Source organism: Drosophila navojoa, chromosome 5 (assembly GCF_054131105.1).
Source record: "Drosophila navojoa isolate 15081-1374.11 chromosome 5, UAZ_NAV_1.0, whole genome shotgun sequence".
Classification (NCBI taxonomy): domain Eukaryota; kingdom Metazoa; phylum Arthropoda; class Insecta; order Diptera; family Drosophilidae; genus Drosophila; species Drosophila navojoa.
This window is the reverse complement of record NC_142893.1, coordinates 20,847,872-20,864,417: the sequence shown is the minus strand read 5'-3', so window position 1 is coordinate 20,864,417 and position 16,546 is coordinate 20,847,872. Positions and strand designations below refer to the sequence as shown.

General features: G+C 36.9%; 2 protein-coding genes, 1 long non-coding RNA gene and 7 other non-coding genes across 11 annotated transcripts in view; 2 read left to right on the top strand and 8 right to left on the bottom strand.

Moving 5' to 3' along the window:
- Positions 1-16,546, bottom strand: part of LOC149091168 (uncharacterized) — a 184,245-nt gene that overhangs the window by 7,028 nt on the left and 160,671 nt on the right. Inside the window, exon 2 of one of the 2 annotated variants that reach the window (XR_016196894.1) lies at positions 264-343. This is a non-coding gene — a long non-coding RNA (uncharacterized LOC149091168). Of the gene's footprint in view, positions 1-263; positions 926-16,546 lie in introns of those variants that run through there. The other variant, XR_016196893.1, reaches the window with a different exon arrangement.
- On the bottom strand, positions 346-417 carry TRNAD-GUC (transfer RNA aspartic acid (anticodon GUC)). The gene has a single exon. It is a non-coding gene; the product is annotated as a tRNA-Asp (tRNA).
- On the bottom strand, positions 6,087-6,158 carry TRNAE-UUC (transfer RNA glutamic acid (anticodon UUC)). Its single transcript has one exon. It is a non-coding gene; the product is annotated as a tRNA-Glu (tRNA).
- On the bottom strand, positions 6,449-6,520 carry TRNAE-CUC (transfer RNA glutamic acid (anticodon CUC)). Its single transcript has one exon. It is a non-coding gene; the product is annotated as a tRNA-Glu (tRNA).
- Positions 6,896-6,967, top strand: TRNAE-CUC (transfer RNA glutamic acid (anticodon CUC)). The gene has a single exon. It is a non-coding gene; the product is annotated as a tRNA-Glu (tRNA).
- TRNAE-UUC (transfer RNA glutamic acid (anticodon UUC)) lies at positions 7,191-7,262 on the top strand. Its single transcript has one exon. It is a non-coding gene; the product is annotated as a tRNA-Glu (tRNA).
- TRNAM-CAU (transfer RNA methionine (anticodon CAU)) lies at positions 7,446-7,517 on the bottom strand. Its single transcript has one exon. It is a non-coding gene; the product is annotated as a tRNA-Met (tRNA).
- TRNAI-AAU (transfer RNA isoleucine (anticodon AAU)) lies at positions 12,001-12,074 on the bottom strand. Its single transcript has one exon. It is a non-coding gene; the product is annotated as a tRNA-Ile (tRNA).
- LOC108653146 (uncharacterized) lies at positions 13,080-13,820 on the bottom strand. The gene is made up of 2 exons (XM_018103460.3): positions 13,478-13,820; positions 13,080-13,411 (listed from the first exon to the last, which is right to left on the bottom strand). The coding sequence occupies exons 1-2, from the start codon at positions 13,639-13,641 to the stop codon at positions 13,141-13,143; spliced, it is 435 nt and encodes a 144-aa protein (XP_017958949.1). The 5' UTR covers positions 13,642-13,820; the 3' UTR covers positions 13,080-13,140.
- Positions 13,661-14,744, bottom strand: LOC108652870 (general odorant-binding protein 56d). The gene is made up of 2 exons (XM_030388687.2): positions 14,410-14,744; positions 13,661-14,220 (listed from the first exon to the last, which is right to left on the bottom strand). Exons 1-2 carry the CDS (start codon positions 14,461-14,463, stop codon positions 13,882-13,884), a joined length of 393 nt encoding a protein of 130 aa, XP_030244547.2. The 5' UTR covers positions 14,464-14,744; the 3' UTR covers positions 13,661-13,881.

Below are 16,546 nucleotides of genomic sequence, written 5' to 3'. Positions count from 1 at the left end.
AAATATATGAGTTCCATCCTAAGCCTATCTGGAATCATGACCTAGCCAGACGGCTAACTGCCAAGCCGAGGAAAGTACACCTCAAAAAGTGCCACCCATTAGACATCCCCAAAAAATTAACCTAAGCTAACATTTACAAACATTATTAGTCTGAAAATATATTCTACTAAGTAGAACAGCCAGCAACACAGATACGAATCATTGGGATTGCGCTGCAATGAAATATTGTGCATAGAAAAATATTTAAGTATATATATATAAACATGATAAAAATATTAAAAATAACATTTAAAAAAAAAAAAAAAAAAAAAAAAAAAAAAAAAAAAAAAAAAAAATCCACAATCTCTCCCCGACGGGGAATTGAACCCCGGTCTCCCGCGTGACAGGCGGGGATACTAACCACTATACTATCGAGGATTGTTGAACACAACTGGCGAAAACCTTTATTTCTACTCAACGCTGTGCTCTCTGTTTGACCAGCACATTCTGTTCATTTTGATGCGTAGCACAGCGAGAATCTATAAATAGACTGACTGCGAAGCATCCGCTCGTGTCGAATTGTTGCCATCTGTTGCGGACTATTTTTAGCAATATTGGCAAATTTTTTATGGTTTTCGCTGCGCTGCACGTTTTGCGATTATTTATGACATAACGCATAACGCAGGGAGTAATGGATGTTCATTAAACACAATGAATGTCATGCATACAGCTCCCCCTAGATACGCATACTACACATGTATGTGCAGTCAACCCTCTTCGAACTGCCAGCTCTTGAGCAAAAGGCCATTAGTCACCCTATTTTTCAGTTTTGCCAAAGAATAAAAATTAAAATTGTTTGCCTTTGAACACGAATTTGCACACATGTAATGAATATTTATCATTGCAAGTCCAAATTTTTTGGAGTACAGAAGGAGCTGAGTGATGGGCGGAATCAAATATGTATACATTTTATATGGGTGTACCTGTCTTTATATGCATATCAAATGGATTTTGTAATGCACATACTTTCAATAAATTGAATACTGATGATTTTTATTTTTCAAATAAAATAATTTATTAAATTATTGATATAAACTTTTTTAAGGTCAATATCGTTTTGAGCCTCAGCTAAGAAGAGAAATAGATGCAAATAAAATTTAATATATTTATTAATCTATTGATTACCATGAATATTATCGCAAATCTAAAAATATATAAAATGAAAACAAAATTAAAAGAATTTTTATTAAACCAAAGTTATTTAGGTATTAATTGATCCTCACCAATAATAAATAAATTTTAATGTTTTTTTACCAAAATACGAATTCTTCACTTTAATAGACATTTTATGGTATATACACTTTAAATATTTTTATTTATTCTTTTTTTTTTTTTGCAGTTTATTTATGACTACAGCGTATTTTATTCAGAAACTGAATAAATTAGTCGGATAGTATTCCAGTATTATTTATTTAAGCCCTATTCGAAGCCTTCATGCCATATTTACCGCCGACGGTCCAGATGATGAATATATTAAGTTATATGTATATATATATTGGAAAACAGTTGGTTATCTAAGGAATGTCTACAAGTTTCACATGGAAAGTTCATAAATCAGTCACATACTGCCGCCTTTTCCTCCTCCTCCATAGCCCTTAGTAACAAATAAAATAAAATTCTTGAACATTCCTGGAAAAGAGCTGCCAACTATTTCAGTAGTGCAGCCCCAAACTAAGTCTCGAATGCATCCATACACAACATTCGATCCAACTAAATATTTTACTGGCTACGTGTCTAATTCAAACTGTTGTTTTTTTTCCGACGGCCACCCTTTGAAGACGGAGCTAAAGCAGAGGCGTGTGGGCGTGCTTAGGGGCGTTCATATGGGCGGGTCAGTTGACGCTATTGTTTTCATAAGTTGTTGCTGTTGTTATTGCTGCTGCTGCTGCAGTTGTTGTTTTGGCATGTTTATTGCACTGTCAACGGCAATGCATGAAAACTTTTAGTTAGCCAAGTTAGTAGCTGTTCCTCGAATGTTGGTGACAAACCCATCGCCCTCTCTGCCACAACACCACCTTCTCTCTTTCTCTCTCTCTCTCTCTCTCTCTCTCTCTCTGCGTGCAAGTTTACAATTTTTTCCTTTCTCTATTACTTTTTTTGTATTTCTTTGAACATCGACCGTAACTGTTAATGTGTTTGAAGTCAAATTGTTTTCAGTCACGTGAGCGGCAACAACTGTGATCACACAACAACCTTATTCATGATTAATCAGTTGCATTTAAATATATATTACGAGTATTGCCCCCTCCGTCAGGTCGGCAATGCAACTAGCACGGCTCCTTCTTGGCTCGGATCCTGGCAGCTCGACTAATTTGTGCGTTGACTTTTGTTTTTAGACAAGCTTCGCTGCACATTTGGGAACAACAGATGGGCTACCCCTGCCTCCCTTTCGACTCTACTCGTTGGCTCGTTCCTCATCGGCATTGAATATTTTAAATTTATGCAACTACAACTTCATTTATTTTATGGCGCTGGTCAACAAATCGGCTTACATTAATTATATTTAATAACCAAACGCGTAACAAACAGCTGGCCAAGTTGTTTCGTTTTGTTTTTTTTTTTTTTCATTTTCACTTTTAGCGTGTGTCGCTTTAACTGTGCCCCATAAATGTTTAATGGTCCAAACACTTAACGTGCGCCGTGAGTCAACAACACGGCCAGAGCTCGTAGGTCGAGCGATACCCAATTTCAGAGCTCATTTTAGACATCTCAATGATGTTCTAAAAAGCAAATAAAACACACGCACAAAAGTTACCAAGTTGCGAACATTATTTTTAGCAAATGAATTCAATTTCGTTCGTTGATAATATAAAAGTTAAAACTCAGTGTAAATTGAATAAAAGCAAAACTGGCCACAAAATTGATTCAAAACGATCTGAATTGAATGTAAAGAAATACCTTCCATTTTTTTTCCCTTCTTACATTTACAATAAAAAAAAAAAAAAAAAAAAAAAAAAACAATGTAAACTGTAACTTATTATGTTATTCATTGTTAACTTTCAAAATGTTCACCAATATGGACCAACCAACAGCCATCTCTCAAAAATACCCGACCAAAATCAGGAAACTGAATTCACCAAATAATATTTCATAGGATATACCACAAGACAACTGAGGAAGACAAAGATGAGAACAAAAGAAAGAAATTCTCCGACTTCAAATGTGCCCCAGCCATATCTCAAAAGTATATGATCCACACCCACACACATCCCGGCTGAATTCGCATTGGTCGGACATACAATAAAATTGCCAATTGGAAGAGATGAATTGGAGCATTCAATACAAGCAGTCTTTACCACGCTAAAGCTACCATACCACCATGATCACTACAACTCAAAATTCTTCCCACATCGTAAATAGTAGCAAAACCATTCAATCAATACCTTGATCAACCAGAGTTCCTGAATTAAATAACATTTCAAAAGAATACTACAGGAACCCATCGTGATCTAATCTGCTTTTAATTATGTTTAAGATACTACGGCACAATTCCCACTCTATTCAGACTATTTAATACTTTGATACTACCTACGATTAATAATATGATGTTAAATAATCATTAATACGCATTCAATAATCAATCGTTCCATATGCTCAACATTTCTATTTACTTATAATATTCAATGGAGCTTATCCAATAGCAATAAATAAACCTTCTAGCCGTTCCTTGATTGGTTTTGCGAGTACATTTTCTTACATTTTCATTTCAAACAAGAAAGAAAGCTCTAGTCGAGACTGCTCGACTACGAGATCCCCTGAACCCTACAAGCAACTGATATTTCAATAATAATTAGAAAACACACACGCACACACACACACACACGCATACACACACACTCACATATACAGGCGATTGCGCTTGGGTTGCGCTGCAGTGGTGGCAATATTATGAGAACTTATTTGTTGAATAATTTAATTTCTAGACGTACGATCGTAATGAAACTTTCAGAACGTAATCATAATGGTAAAATGTATGTGTATACCGAAGCACAAGTCTCTAGTATTCGATATACGACTTTTACAAAGATGAGGGTGAGGGGGTGGATTAAGGGGTGGGGGGTAAATTTTAACAAAAACCGAAATTGTATAAAATACATCTTAATATACATTTTAAATTTGGAGACTCTAGCTTGAAAGATGTAGAAGATATAATTTTTTAAGTGATCTTCGATAAGGTTTTTTATCGATAAAAAAGTATCGGAATGAGTTATCGTTTTTTAGTGATAAACTCGATATGCGCGTGATATATACGGACATTTTGAAAAAAAGTTGAAGTCTCTAGCTCTTATATCTTCTGAAATCGACGCGTTCATACATACGGACGGACGGACGGTCGGACAGACAGACGGACAGGGGCAAATCGACTCAGCTCGTCGCCCTGATCAAGAATATATATACTTTGTGGGGTCTGCCACGCCTCCTTCTGCCTGTTACATACATTTCAACAAAACCATTATACCCTGATTTCCCATTTTCAATGGGTTCAGGGTATAAAAACGAAAACGAAAAACAAAAACCCTTCTATTTGGTGGCTTTGGATGCGCTTTTTCATTGAACTTTTGTAGGCTCGCCATGCTTTGCGTTGTCGACCATGGGACACTCAGCTTTAATGCACCCAATGGTTATCCCCCCAATCCCGACAAAAAGTGCAAACATTAAAAACCCCCAAAAACGAAACTCGAACCATGTGGTGCCGCCGCTTTCATGCGCTTCGTTTAGCAAAGTGGATGTTAAGTGTAATGCGATTTTTATGTAAATTTTCGCCCAAAGAAAAAAAAATAAGAGAAAATGAAGTGAATAAACGCCACAACCCACACTATGTAGACAAAATGATTGAAGAGACTGAGCGACCGAAAGAAATGAGGCAACAGTTCCGTTTCCACGGTCACAGGCCGCAGAAACAGGAGAAGCAGAAATATGAACAGCAAGCACAAACGTCCACTTGCCACACACATCACCCATTTTTGGATTAAGATCGAAGCATACCGAATACCGAATAACGCATACAGATTTGTGTCAGACTTGATTTTACAAAGTTGATATTATTTTAAATGGAACCTTTTGTATAATTCCAAAATTCTGGTGTTAAAGCGTTACAGAGTAACAAGTCCGGTGTCGTTTCCGTATACTCAGCCAAATCACCAACTAATATTATATGGGATACAAAATCTACTCGGCCAAACAAAAGATGAAAGGACCAACCAATTAAACTACTACATAGGATGATATACCACAAGCCAACCGACGAGGCCAATGATGAGAATAATGCTCCGTCTTCCAAATTCAGAACTTTCACCAATAGGACCAGAGCAACCAACATGCCCCACCATGTAGAAGATTCGCCCAAAATATACATATCTCACAATTTATACGCTCCAAATCCAAAGATATCCCAACTAAATAGGCATTTTGCGGATACAATAAAAGAAGCAGTCTTTACCACGATAAAGCTGCCACATACACACCCGTCAAAATTCTTCCCACATCCGTATATAAAAAAAAAATAAAATAAAAAAAAGAAGTGCTCCACACCCCCTCACTCCTCTTCGTAAATACAATTCAAAAGAAAAATCTGTCAATTTCTTTTTCTGATCAATATTTAGAAGAGAATTTGTCATTAGTTGAAGACCATCAGTACAACCGACAACTCTAGGCAGGAGCAACCCCGTCAGAGTCGTGGTATTAAATTATAATCACAAAGAATCATAATTTTGTATCATCAACTGGCCTTTTAGTATTTGGGTAGAACGTCAGTCTACCTCTACTAATGACAATCGTTCCGTCGCAACGTAGAAGTACTCTAGTAATCAGCTGTGAAAACACATTGGGAATTCTAAGGCACAAAATGTAAAAAAAAGAAACGCGTTTTGATCGTTGTTTTCATGAGTCATGACATCGTCAAATTTATTTTGAAATAGCTAAATCTAGCAGTCTACACATGTGTGATTAAGTAATTTGCAGTTCTGAATTTACTAAAGTCAATACTAAGTTCAATTTAGTGGATGAATATAAAACTATATACAATTTAGAATGACCAAAAAATGTGCTTCCCATACCGGGAATCGAACCCGGGCCTTCTGGGTGAAAGCCAGATATCCTAGCCACTAGACCATATGGGATATTGTGTACGGAGTAACCAATGCCGGTTTTGTTAGATTTATATTTCCAAAACACAACAAGGTTTGCTTTAGTTTTTCTTATAGTTACAAATAGTTACAATTTTAACTTTAATAAACCAAGAGATTTACTATATTTAAAATATAATGAAATTTCTTCCAAACAAGAATACTATCAAACAAAAAATGAGCCAACGAATTTCATTAATACCACCAGCTCTAAATATGGATAAAAATAAAAAAGTTTTGTTAATTAATAATAAAAAGAACTGCGCGCCATTCGCACATCATATTTCCCATACCGGGAATTGAACCCGGGCCTTCCGGGTGAGAGCCGGATATCCTAACCACTAGACAATATGGGATGTGTAAGCGTGTCTGCCACATACTGAATATATGCTTAATAACACAATCATATATATCAAGTATGTATTATTAAATCGAACTTTGCTGATAGAATATTCAAATCAATTACACAAAAAGGAAGTCGAAGTAGCGGTGTATTATCTAAAATAAGTTTTACTATTACATTATTTCCCAAAATATACAAATACAAAAATTCTTATTTATGAAAACAAGACAAATATTGGTACTCATCATTAATACATTATTTAATTATTTTACCTCAAAAACTTTGATTGCTGTATATATTTTGTATTTGACTAATATCCAAGCTGAGTAGTTGTCGAAATTTTATGTTTATCATGCTATATAACATATTTGGCATTACGACACTTACATCCCATATTGTCTAGTGGTTAGGATATCCGGCTCTCACCCGGAAGGCCCGGGTTCAATTCCCGGTATGGGAAGTGTTGGAAACGACGTTCTTCGTCTTTCTCTATTTTAATTACCTTTTTATTTTTTTAAATTTAAATATATATCACATGTATGTAAGTATTTTTGCTGCGTATTTATATTGTTTCATGTGACCTAATAGTTGAATTTGAATTGATTTTAGTTATGGCCTTTAAAGCTTTGAAGCGCAAGCATTTGTTTATTCTCAAATATGATATTTGGCAGCATAGCACCTAATCCCATATGGTCTAGTGGCTAGGATATCTGGCTTTCACCCAGAAGGCCCGGGTTCGATTCCCGGTATGGGAAGTTGACTTTTTGTAGATTTAATATTACTATATTTTTATAATTAACTTTGAATTTTAATAGGTTATGAAATGCAGGGGGGATTTGAAGCGTTCTCAGCAGGTGTGTATATACATTGTATATACAAATATAAAAAAAAAATATGAAATAAAAATATTGGCTACTGTTTCACAACCAACTACTTTCTAGCAGAGCAAGGTTTCGATCCTCGGACCTCTGGGTTATGGGCCCAGCACGCTTCCACTGCGCCACTCTGCTTGTTGTTCGAGTTTCAACTAATGTATTATAAAAGACAGCAACTGCTCAACACAGAGCAGCTATTCTGACTATTGCAAAGTATAGTATTTTTGTCTCTCTTGCACACACGTGCACCGCGGCTATGCTCACTCTCTGAGTCGTCGCTGGACCACGGATTCACGTGGATTACGTATTTACTTAGCTGTGGCCACACACAAGCGTTGACGACTCTTATCGCAACGTTGCATGCGGACGCTGCTTACACTCTCAGCTGGTCCCTTCCTTCTCCGACCTTCTCGTTCTTGCTGCTGCTGCTACTACTGTGTCGACAATTTTCGCCTTTAGCACAAATATGACTTTAATAACCGCGTGTCCGTGTGTCGCGTGCAATTTCCTGTTGATTCTTTTACGTTTCTGTTTGCTCTGCTTGCAAAGGTATCCCAAGTCAGCAAGCTGAATTTCAGGCGACTTTAAATATGCTAAAAATATCTAGCACATACTTTCTAGGTTAACCAAATAATATTTCGAACTTAAAACTGAAGAGAATTTTTTTATTTAAAAATTAGTAAATAGTTGAAAAAAAAAAAACAATTTTCGACGAAAAAACATGCTCTGACTGCGGCTCTAACTAGCACCTACTTGTTTAGTTTTGAGTGTCGCAAATATTGATCAATATGTATATATTATTGAATGCGGGCCTGTAATTATATTGCAGAAATCATGTTTTTCGATTCAATGCAAATCAAAGCACTTTGCAAATAAAGTCATATTTTGCTATATTTGCATTCAAATTTTCTGTAATAACTATGGCTCAACTGCAGCGTAAATATGATTATTTGCTACCCAGTTGTTGCTCTCCATGAGAGGGTAAGCGAAATCAAATTGACATATTTTGTCAATAAATTCCACATTTTAATTAATTTTCGCGCGCCACTTAAAAGGCAGCAGTACCGTTACTGCAGTGCACAAACACGGCAGACATGCCCAATGCCCATTTCAAATGGGAAAATGTTCAGAGACCGCAAACACTAAATTGCAAATAAATTTGTTTAAATATGCAATGGTAAAGCGTCAAGCGTGTGAGTGTGGATGCTTGTATTCGTGTGTGTGTGTGTGTGTATGTGTGAGTGTGAATGGAACTCCAAAGCTGCGGCATGCCACCTGCTAGGAGGGGATGCTGCGGTGCCTGCCTGCAGCAAGAGACATGAGACAAGAGACAACGTGCGCATCAAATTTTAATAGGAAAACCCCAAAAAGTTCAAGCCACAAAGTCCATTTCCATGGCACCCCTTCACAACTCGCACAGTAACTCCTCGCTCGCATCCATCCCCCACACCCCATTCCCCTCAGGCACTGTTGCTGTTGCAATCCCGTTGGCCTCGACATGCCTGATGTACGTTTCTGGTTTCGGCCACCAAGATGTTGCATTGACATTGAATATTGATGAAAATAAATCGAATTTCCGCCAGGCAGCAGAATTTTCCATGGCCAAAGCCGGACGATGCGAAGGATCTGCCTGCCCAGCAGCCAAAAAGAAAAAAAGCCCGGGGAACGAAAAAAAAAACAACTCTACAATATCTCCATATGTAGAGCTCCGTGTCTGTTTATATTGATTGCCAAATGGTTTGAGCCGGCAAAAAGGGTTCCGGCTGAATACATCTATCTGTTTGAGTGTCAAAATCCCACGATGTGTGTGTATGGGTTGAGTGTAGCTGCGCATCTGTATATGTGTGCTGCATTACGAGAAATTTGCGGTTTTAGAGATTCAAAGTTTTGCTAGAAGACAAATGAATGACAGTCAATATGGCTATAAAGCAGAGACGTGTTAAAGAGATAACATCGCAGAGTGCCCGCAATATTATTGGAAATATATATTTGGAATCATCTATCTGGTTAAATGAGATCCAGCGATCGAAAATTCGCTTTATAAATTCACATTAAATTTTTAAGCATTCAATTATCAAATTTATTTATTTAGTTAGTTATTATTAAATATTATATATTTGGTAAATCTTGATTTATATTAAATTAAAATTAAAATATTCACCAAGTTTCATATGTTTCTAATTAAATTTCTCTTCCATCCCAATATTTTGCAATAAAATAGTATATCTAACAGTTTTCTACTGGAAGTATTAATTCTTTTTCAAATGTTTGATGAAAATGTAATTTGCTTTACTTTCAAATTAAATAAAATATAAATAATTATATAAATATTTCAGCTTACTTCTTCAGCTTTTCATATTCGCATTTTATATAAATATATATATAATAATACATAAATTCAATAACGCACTTCCACTCACTTCCTCAACTTTTTAGCCTTAATCTTAATACATCACGCTATATCTGCCATCGGATATTTGTAACAAGCGCCGGCCTCCTGGTAATCAATGTGCAATCAATTCAAATTCAATGCGAAGACTCATAAGCCCGTCGTCAAGTGCCTGGCCTCATACATCATTTTTCGATGAAATTTTAAATCGTTGCGCAAACAGCTTTACAGCAGCTCTTCTCTCCTTCGATCCATCGTTCGTCCTCGTCCCCATCCTCTCCGTTGCCCTCGCCCACAAACGCTGCAAATTGGCTTTTGATGTGATGCTGGGGCATAAAGCGGCGCAGTTAACACTTGATTTGTATTTAAAAATTATTGACCAATTCATGGCTGCTGATTAAGTTTGTGTTTGTGCTTGTCAAGCGGTCAGGTGCAGATGTGGGTGGGCGTGGCAGTGGCGATGGTGGAGGCGGAGGCGGAGGCTGTAAGCGCGTGTTTGTTTCAACATTGGCAACCGATTGATTTTTGCAGCCACAAGGCTATGGCCACGGCCAGGGGAAATTGCATAAACGCCACACACACATACACACACACACACGAACAGACAGGGACTCGGGCCCATATGAAAATCCAATTTTCCAGTGATTGATCATACAAAGAGAGACAGAGACAGAGAGAGAGAGAGAGAGGGTAAAAGAGAGAGAGAGAGAGAGAGAGGGAATCAGCTAGGAACAGAGCGTTGCTTGTGGTTGGAGGTAGTTAACCACACACATACACACACCAGCACACTCACACACACACACGTGGCTACATGTCAAGTTGGTTTGTCTGCTGGACCAAACGCAAAAATAATGTAATTAAAGCAATGTTTGCATAATAAAAATTAATATTTGTTGCATTTTGTGTGACGTGCACACTCGCACACAGTCAGTGAAAGGTCCAGTCATTGCATTTATGACTCCTGCTCTATCCTCCTGCGTCTATCTGCTTAACTCCTTTACATGTTTACCTAGGTGGCGGCAGTGGCACTGGCAGTGGCAGCGGCGTTGTCTGCCCAGCGCTTTATGCGGGCTGTCAAATTCAGACAGTTTGCACACATGATGTACAATCGCCCTCGTTGCCCTTTCCTAAAATCCCTTGTGGCGTTAAAGTCCCCCTGCAAAATCCAGAGATTTGGACTCTATTGCAGCTGCTACTGCTACTACTACTACTACTCCTCCTGCTGCTGCTGCTGCTACTGTTGCTGCTCCTGCTGCTGCTGTCCAGTGCCCGCCTGTTTGTTCAAGTTTCGTTTCAGCAAATTATGTTCGAGCATATGGAGGGGATTTACATTGGTCAGGCAACTGTTAACAAACACTGGACAACACTGACGAACACTCACAGCACTGGCGCAACAACACTGCTTCCTGCTCACCGGAGGCAGAGCTGTTGTTGTCTGTGTTGATTGTCTGGGCTGTTGCATTCGACGTATGCAAATATTGAAATAAGTCTTAATTGAATACAAATACTCAATTACATTGCGGCACATCTATTTTGTGGGCCCGGCACAAACAGTTTCTCTTCCATGCAAACACACGCACAAAAGTAACTCCGCTTCTTTGCAATTTTGTCAATTGTTCCACATTTCTGCTTTATAATTTCAATTTTGTTCATGGTCATAAGTGTCGTCGTCGTTGTCGTCGTCGTCGTCATCATCCTCATGGTCTCCCCCTTTTTTCAATCAGCTAACAGAATGGTTATGGTAATGTATTTTGGCAGGCTGTGCGTGTGTTTGGTAAAAGGGTTAAGGATTAGTCTGTCATATTATGAATGCGGGTTCTATGCTAGACTGTTGTCTGCCGGTGGTCAGGCAATTATTTTCAAAAGCAAGGACAGAGGCTACAGACTTTGTTTAATAAACCTATATGCTGGTTACCTTTAACGGAAGTGCTAAATTATGTTTTCAAAATGTCATTGGTTTAATATATAAATTGAATATTTATTTGTTTATAGCCATAAAATGTAAAATACTCTTAAGGTATTTTTTATTATATATCAATTACTTTTCTTTTTCATTTTGCTTACATATACATTAATTTTTAAAAATTAATATTGTAGAAAGAAATAAAAATATAATTATTTTGTATTTTAAATTAAATTAAAAAATGAAAAGTAAAAAAAAAAAATAATTTTAGATATTCACATCAATGTTTAAAAAATTTAAAAATAAATACAAAAAAAATCTGATCATGGCCCATGGGGGGATCGAACCCGCGACCTTCGCGTTATTAGCACGACGCTCTAACCAGCTGAGCTAATGGGCCGATGTGAAGAGACGCAGCTCAGAGCGCTACACGAAACGACTGTGCAATGGAATATATTTCAAGGCATACAAATTTTATTGACCATATTTTATTTATAACTTATAATTATCTCTCTTTCTGCTTTAATGAGATAAGATTATTTTTAATTTATTTTGCTTTTTTATTGTTTTTTTGTTGTGTTAAATAAATAAAAGCGAAAAAATTTAATAAACAAGGTTCGTTTGTTTGCTATATACAACATAGTTTACTCAGGTTTGTTTTGTACTAATAATATAAATATATATAGCTAAATGCTATTTATATATATATATGAATATGCAAATATGCATACTTATATGTTATATACTAGCTAAAATTGATTATTTGTGTATTATAGAAATATATACTAGCTATATATTCAATTTAATTTAAGTCCGTGTCATTTGCCACAAACAGTTTTCAGTGTAGTTTCATTGGAGTCATTGGGGAGTACAAGGACTTAATACTTCATCAGCCATTGTTCTGTAGCATGACATGCATCTTGAAGCTATGCTCCGAACCGAAACACAAACCCAAACCAAGTAACACGCATTTGACACTTCATTAAAAAGCAACATTACCAAAATCAATTAGAGTGTAGTCCCCTAAGCTCAGGACATAACCAGCAAAAGCAAATAGAGATGGATGGACAGAATTGTAGATGGATATATAGATACAGACAATAAGAGAGAGAGAGAGAGAGAGAGAGAGAAGTTGCACAGTATCTTTGTTGTTTTTGGCTAGCAAATAAGCAAACAATTGAGCATACACGAGCTGCTACCCATTGTATTTGTTGTTGGCTCACCGAACTCTGGCGCTGATTCACAAACTGTTTGAGAAACAGGCGAACAGAGTAGAGCCGAGAGTATGTTTGCATTTTGAATTGCAGGCACCGATATTTGCACTGGTAAATCACCAGACAGCAAACGGCGGACGGCAGACGGCACACGGCAGACAATAGACGGTGCTGGTTAAAGTCCTAAAAAATTAATTAAAAACGTGTTTATTCATAGTTATAGTCTGGGAATGCGTTAACATAAAAAACAAATCACTTTTTTACAAATATGCAATCGGGCGCATTTTCTTTGATAACCGTCGCTAACCAATTTCTTATCTGTTCTGATGGCTGCAGCCCTTCTAGGCGATTTAGCTCCTGGCCATTGTGCATAATCAGTATCGACGGCACCGTAACCACATCATACGATAATGCCAGATCGGTCAACTCATCAACATCGATGCGCGCCATCTCCATATGGCCTCTCTGCTCATTTATAATATTTTTGAGGCGTGGCATGAGAGCTTTACAGGGCGTACACCAACTAAACGAGATTCGAAGTACTTGATCTATATAGCTAACTTGCTTAGTTTACGGTTATTGCACTGACCTGGCATAAAAATTCACTAAAACTGGTCTCTTTGAACGTCGTACTTTCTTTTCAAAGTCGCCCAAATTGGATACGTCAAATATGGTCCGGCTGGCAATTGCTTTGCGGGAATTCAACAAACTTTTCAGCAGCTTAATTTGTATGGAATTTCTGTTTAACGACATTTTAGCGGAAATTTTGATGATTTTTAATTTTATTTTCGGGTTCTGTTCTAAAGTTATATATCCAAAAATTAAAAGGAGATGGAGAGAATTTTTCTGTAAATTTGTGAGAATTTTCCGGTAGGTCGAACGAATAAAAACTGTTTTATAGAGAAACTAGAATTTATACGGAAGCCTAGCTTCAATAGAAAAGGTTGCTTAGCAATATACTTAAATATTTATTCAAAACTACTTAGCTAAGATCTAGGCCCAAGCCCGATTCTTATAGAAGCATCGATAGATCTGAAAGCCGGTGTCACACTTATTGGCACCCTTAATCGATGCACAAGTGGCCAGAGCGGCCTTGACTTGATCCGCTCCGGCGGCGGGCGCCAGCTTCTGCAGCACCGCATCTCCGTTGATCTGACCCTCGACTATAAAGCCAGCCCTCTCCAAAAAGCAATTGGCATAGCACTTGACCTTATCGTCGGCATCATCGAAGTTTCCATTGCGCAGTGCAATCGCCTGCTCCTTGGTGTTGCCCTCCTGCTGAGTGCATTGCATGGCATTTGCGCGAATTGTTGACTTTTGTTCAGCAGTTAACTGAGGTACGAAAAACGGGTTATACGAATATGTAATATATATTATTATACTTATTATAATATACTAAATATATGACATATAATATATTTAAATATTATTTTATATAATACGTATATAATGTAACTTACAATATACTTTAATATATTTTATTCATTATTTTTTAATATAGAATAATAATCATTTACTCACATCGGCTGCCACAACTACAGTTAGAAAGCCCATTGAAACTATTAGCAATTTCATTTTCAATATAGGTTTTTTATGTATAGTCTATATATATATTTGTATATATGTATAATTCAGATATATATATTTATCGACTATATAGAATGTTTTCGTTGGCCTTTTGTATTCCTTCTGTCAACTGGTTTTGTTTTGCATTGCGCTTTTATATGATTTTTGCATTGATTTCTCGATTTTAATTTTGCAGTGGAATAAGCTTTTATGCACTTATTTAAAATTAATTTTGTCAACAATATAATTCCAAGAATTATGTTAATTCCTATAGTTTTGTTGTTTCATGATTATTTCCTCAAGATAATGAAACTTCATTAATATGAAATTTCATTTATTTACGAGCCTTTTTATCAAAAAAATGCCAAGTGGTTAAACCGGGCGTAATGCTTTTTTAAATAACAGACTAAGTATATTCGAGCCTATATACATCCGACTGCTCACATCTCATCTTTGTCTCAAAATGTGCTAGAGTAAAATACTTAATTTATTAAATATAAACCGCATTAATGCTCTCTGATATTCTCTGTAGAGCTTTATTTATATACATACATATATTCTTTTATATTTTATTTATATGTTTCGTCGCGCATCTCTCAAATGTATAGACCCGTTTACTCTTGGTGTCTTGGCCAGCTTCCAGGCTAATTATGTGACCTACTTGGCAAAGCTTCAATGAGATTGCTTTAAATTTGTTTGCCTTGGTCAGCAGCTACTTATGCCTCACACACACACCCACACACTCATAATATATACTATATACACATATATATTTGGGTCACATTAGATCGCATAAGGCTGATAACATTAAGCAGGCACTTTCTTCATTTGGCCATGTTTGCTTGCTCGAAATGAATGATGAGCTCCCTGACTATGTGTATGTGTGTGTGTGTGTGTTGTCTAAACATTTTTATGATTCAGGGTTAGAGATAGGATACATTGCTGTCATTCAGCTAGGCTTTACATAATCTACAGCCTTTCAGCAATTAGTTTTTGTTTTTGTGCGCCACAGATGATAAGTAGCCAAGTTTTGCAAAGAGTTTGCTCTGCAGAGATGGATGGCTGGAAGGATGCTTGATTGACAGGCGTTTTGATAGAAAGTGGGTTAGGGTTGCCTAGGCAAAATCAAATTTAATGCAAATATCAGCAAAATAGAGCTGGCTTTAAAGACCGTATATGATACGGCCCATTCGGCTATCCTCCATGAATACGAGCTACAAAATATTTGCATGCTGATAAGAAATTAGTTTTTTGTTATCATTTTCAAATTGTTACGAAATTAAATGAGTTTTTCCACACACAATCATAAACCATAAAATATATATAACCATGCATATATATTTATGCGCTATGAGAGCTTGTCGAGCTTGTGGAGGCGGCGGGGAGGGGCCGGCAAATGTAATTAAAAAACTTTCCAACCGCATCAACATAAATGTATGGCGCATAAAATGCTGTGCATTTGACAATTTTTGGTTGACATTTTCTCACTCTGGATGTGTGTGTGTGCGGGTGTGTGTGTGTGGGCGTCACTGAAACCGCTAAAAAGTTGGGCGTGACGCATTGTATTTAGCCATTTTGCAGCCAAATTAAATGCTCGAAAAGTTATTATTGTTGTTCATAAATAAATGCCGGCTGGCTGGCTATTCATCGATGAGCGGGCGCTCATTTAATGTGTTAAATGCTTTTACGAGCCAACAAGCTCTTCTTGCCCTGTACTCCTTCTATTTTTTGTTTTTGGTAATCGGGTGTGCGCGGGTGGGGACCGTACGCATTTTCATTTATTTTAATTGAAGAGAACGGCTTGGCCTTTTGGGCCATTGCTGTGCCCATAAAGTGTGTCCAAAAACCGTTAAAGTGCTCTAAGCGGAGGTAAACGACTGTTAAATACCCTGTAGAGAGCTTTTAATAAGTAAAGATGCCTGTGCATTAGCTGAAATTGTTTTATATTTTTTACGGATAAAGATTAACAACTGCTGGATACCCTGTAAAATATATTTAACTAACCATATATCTAACATTTTTGTATTAGAACATGAAGTCTATATCAAATTAGCTGAGGTCTCCACAAATTAGTTAATCGATTGCTAAATAC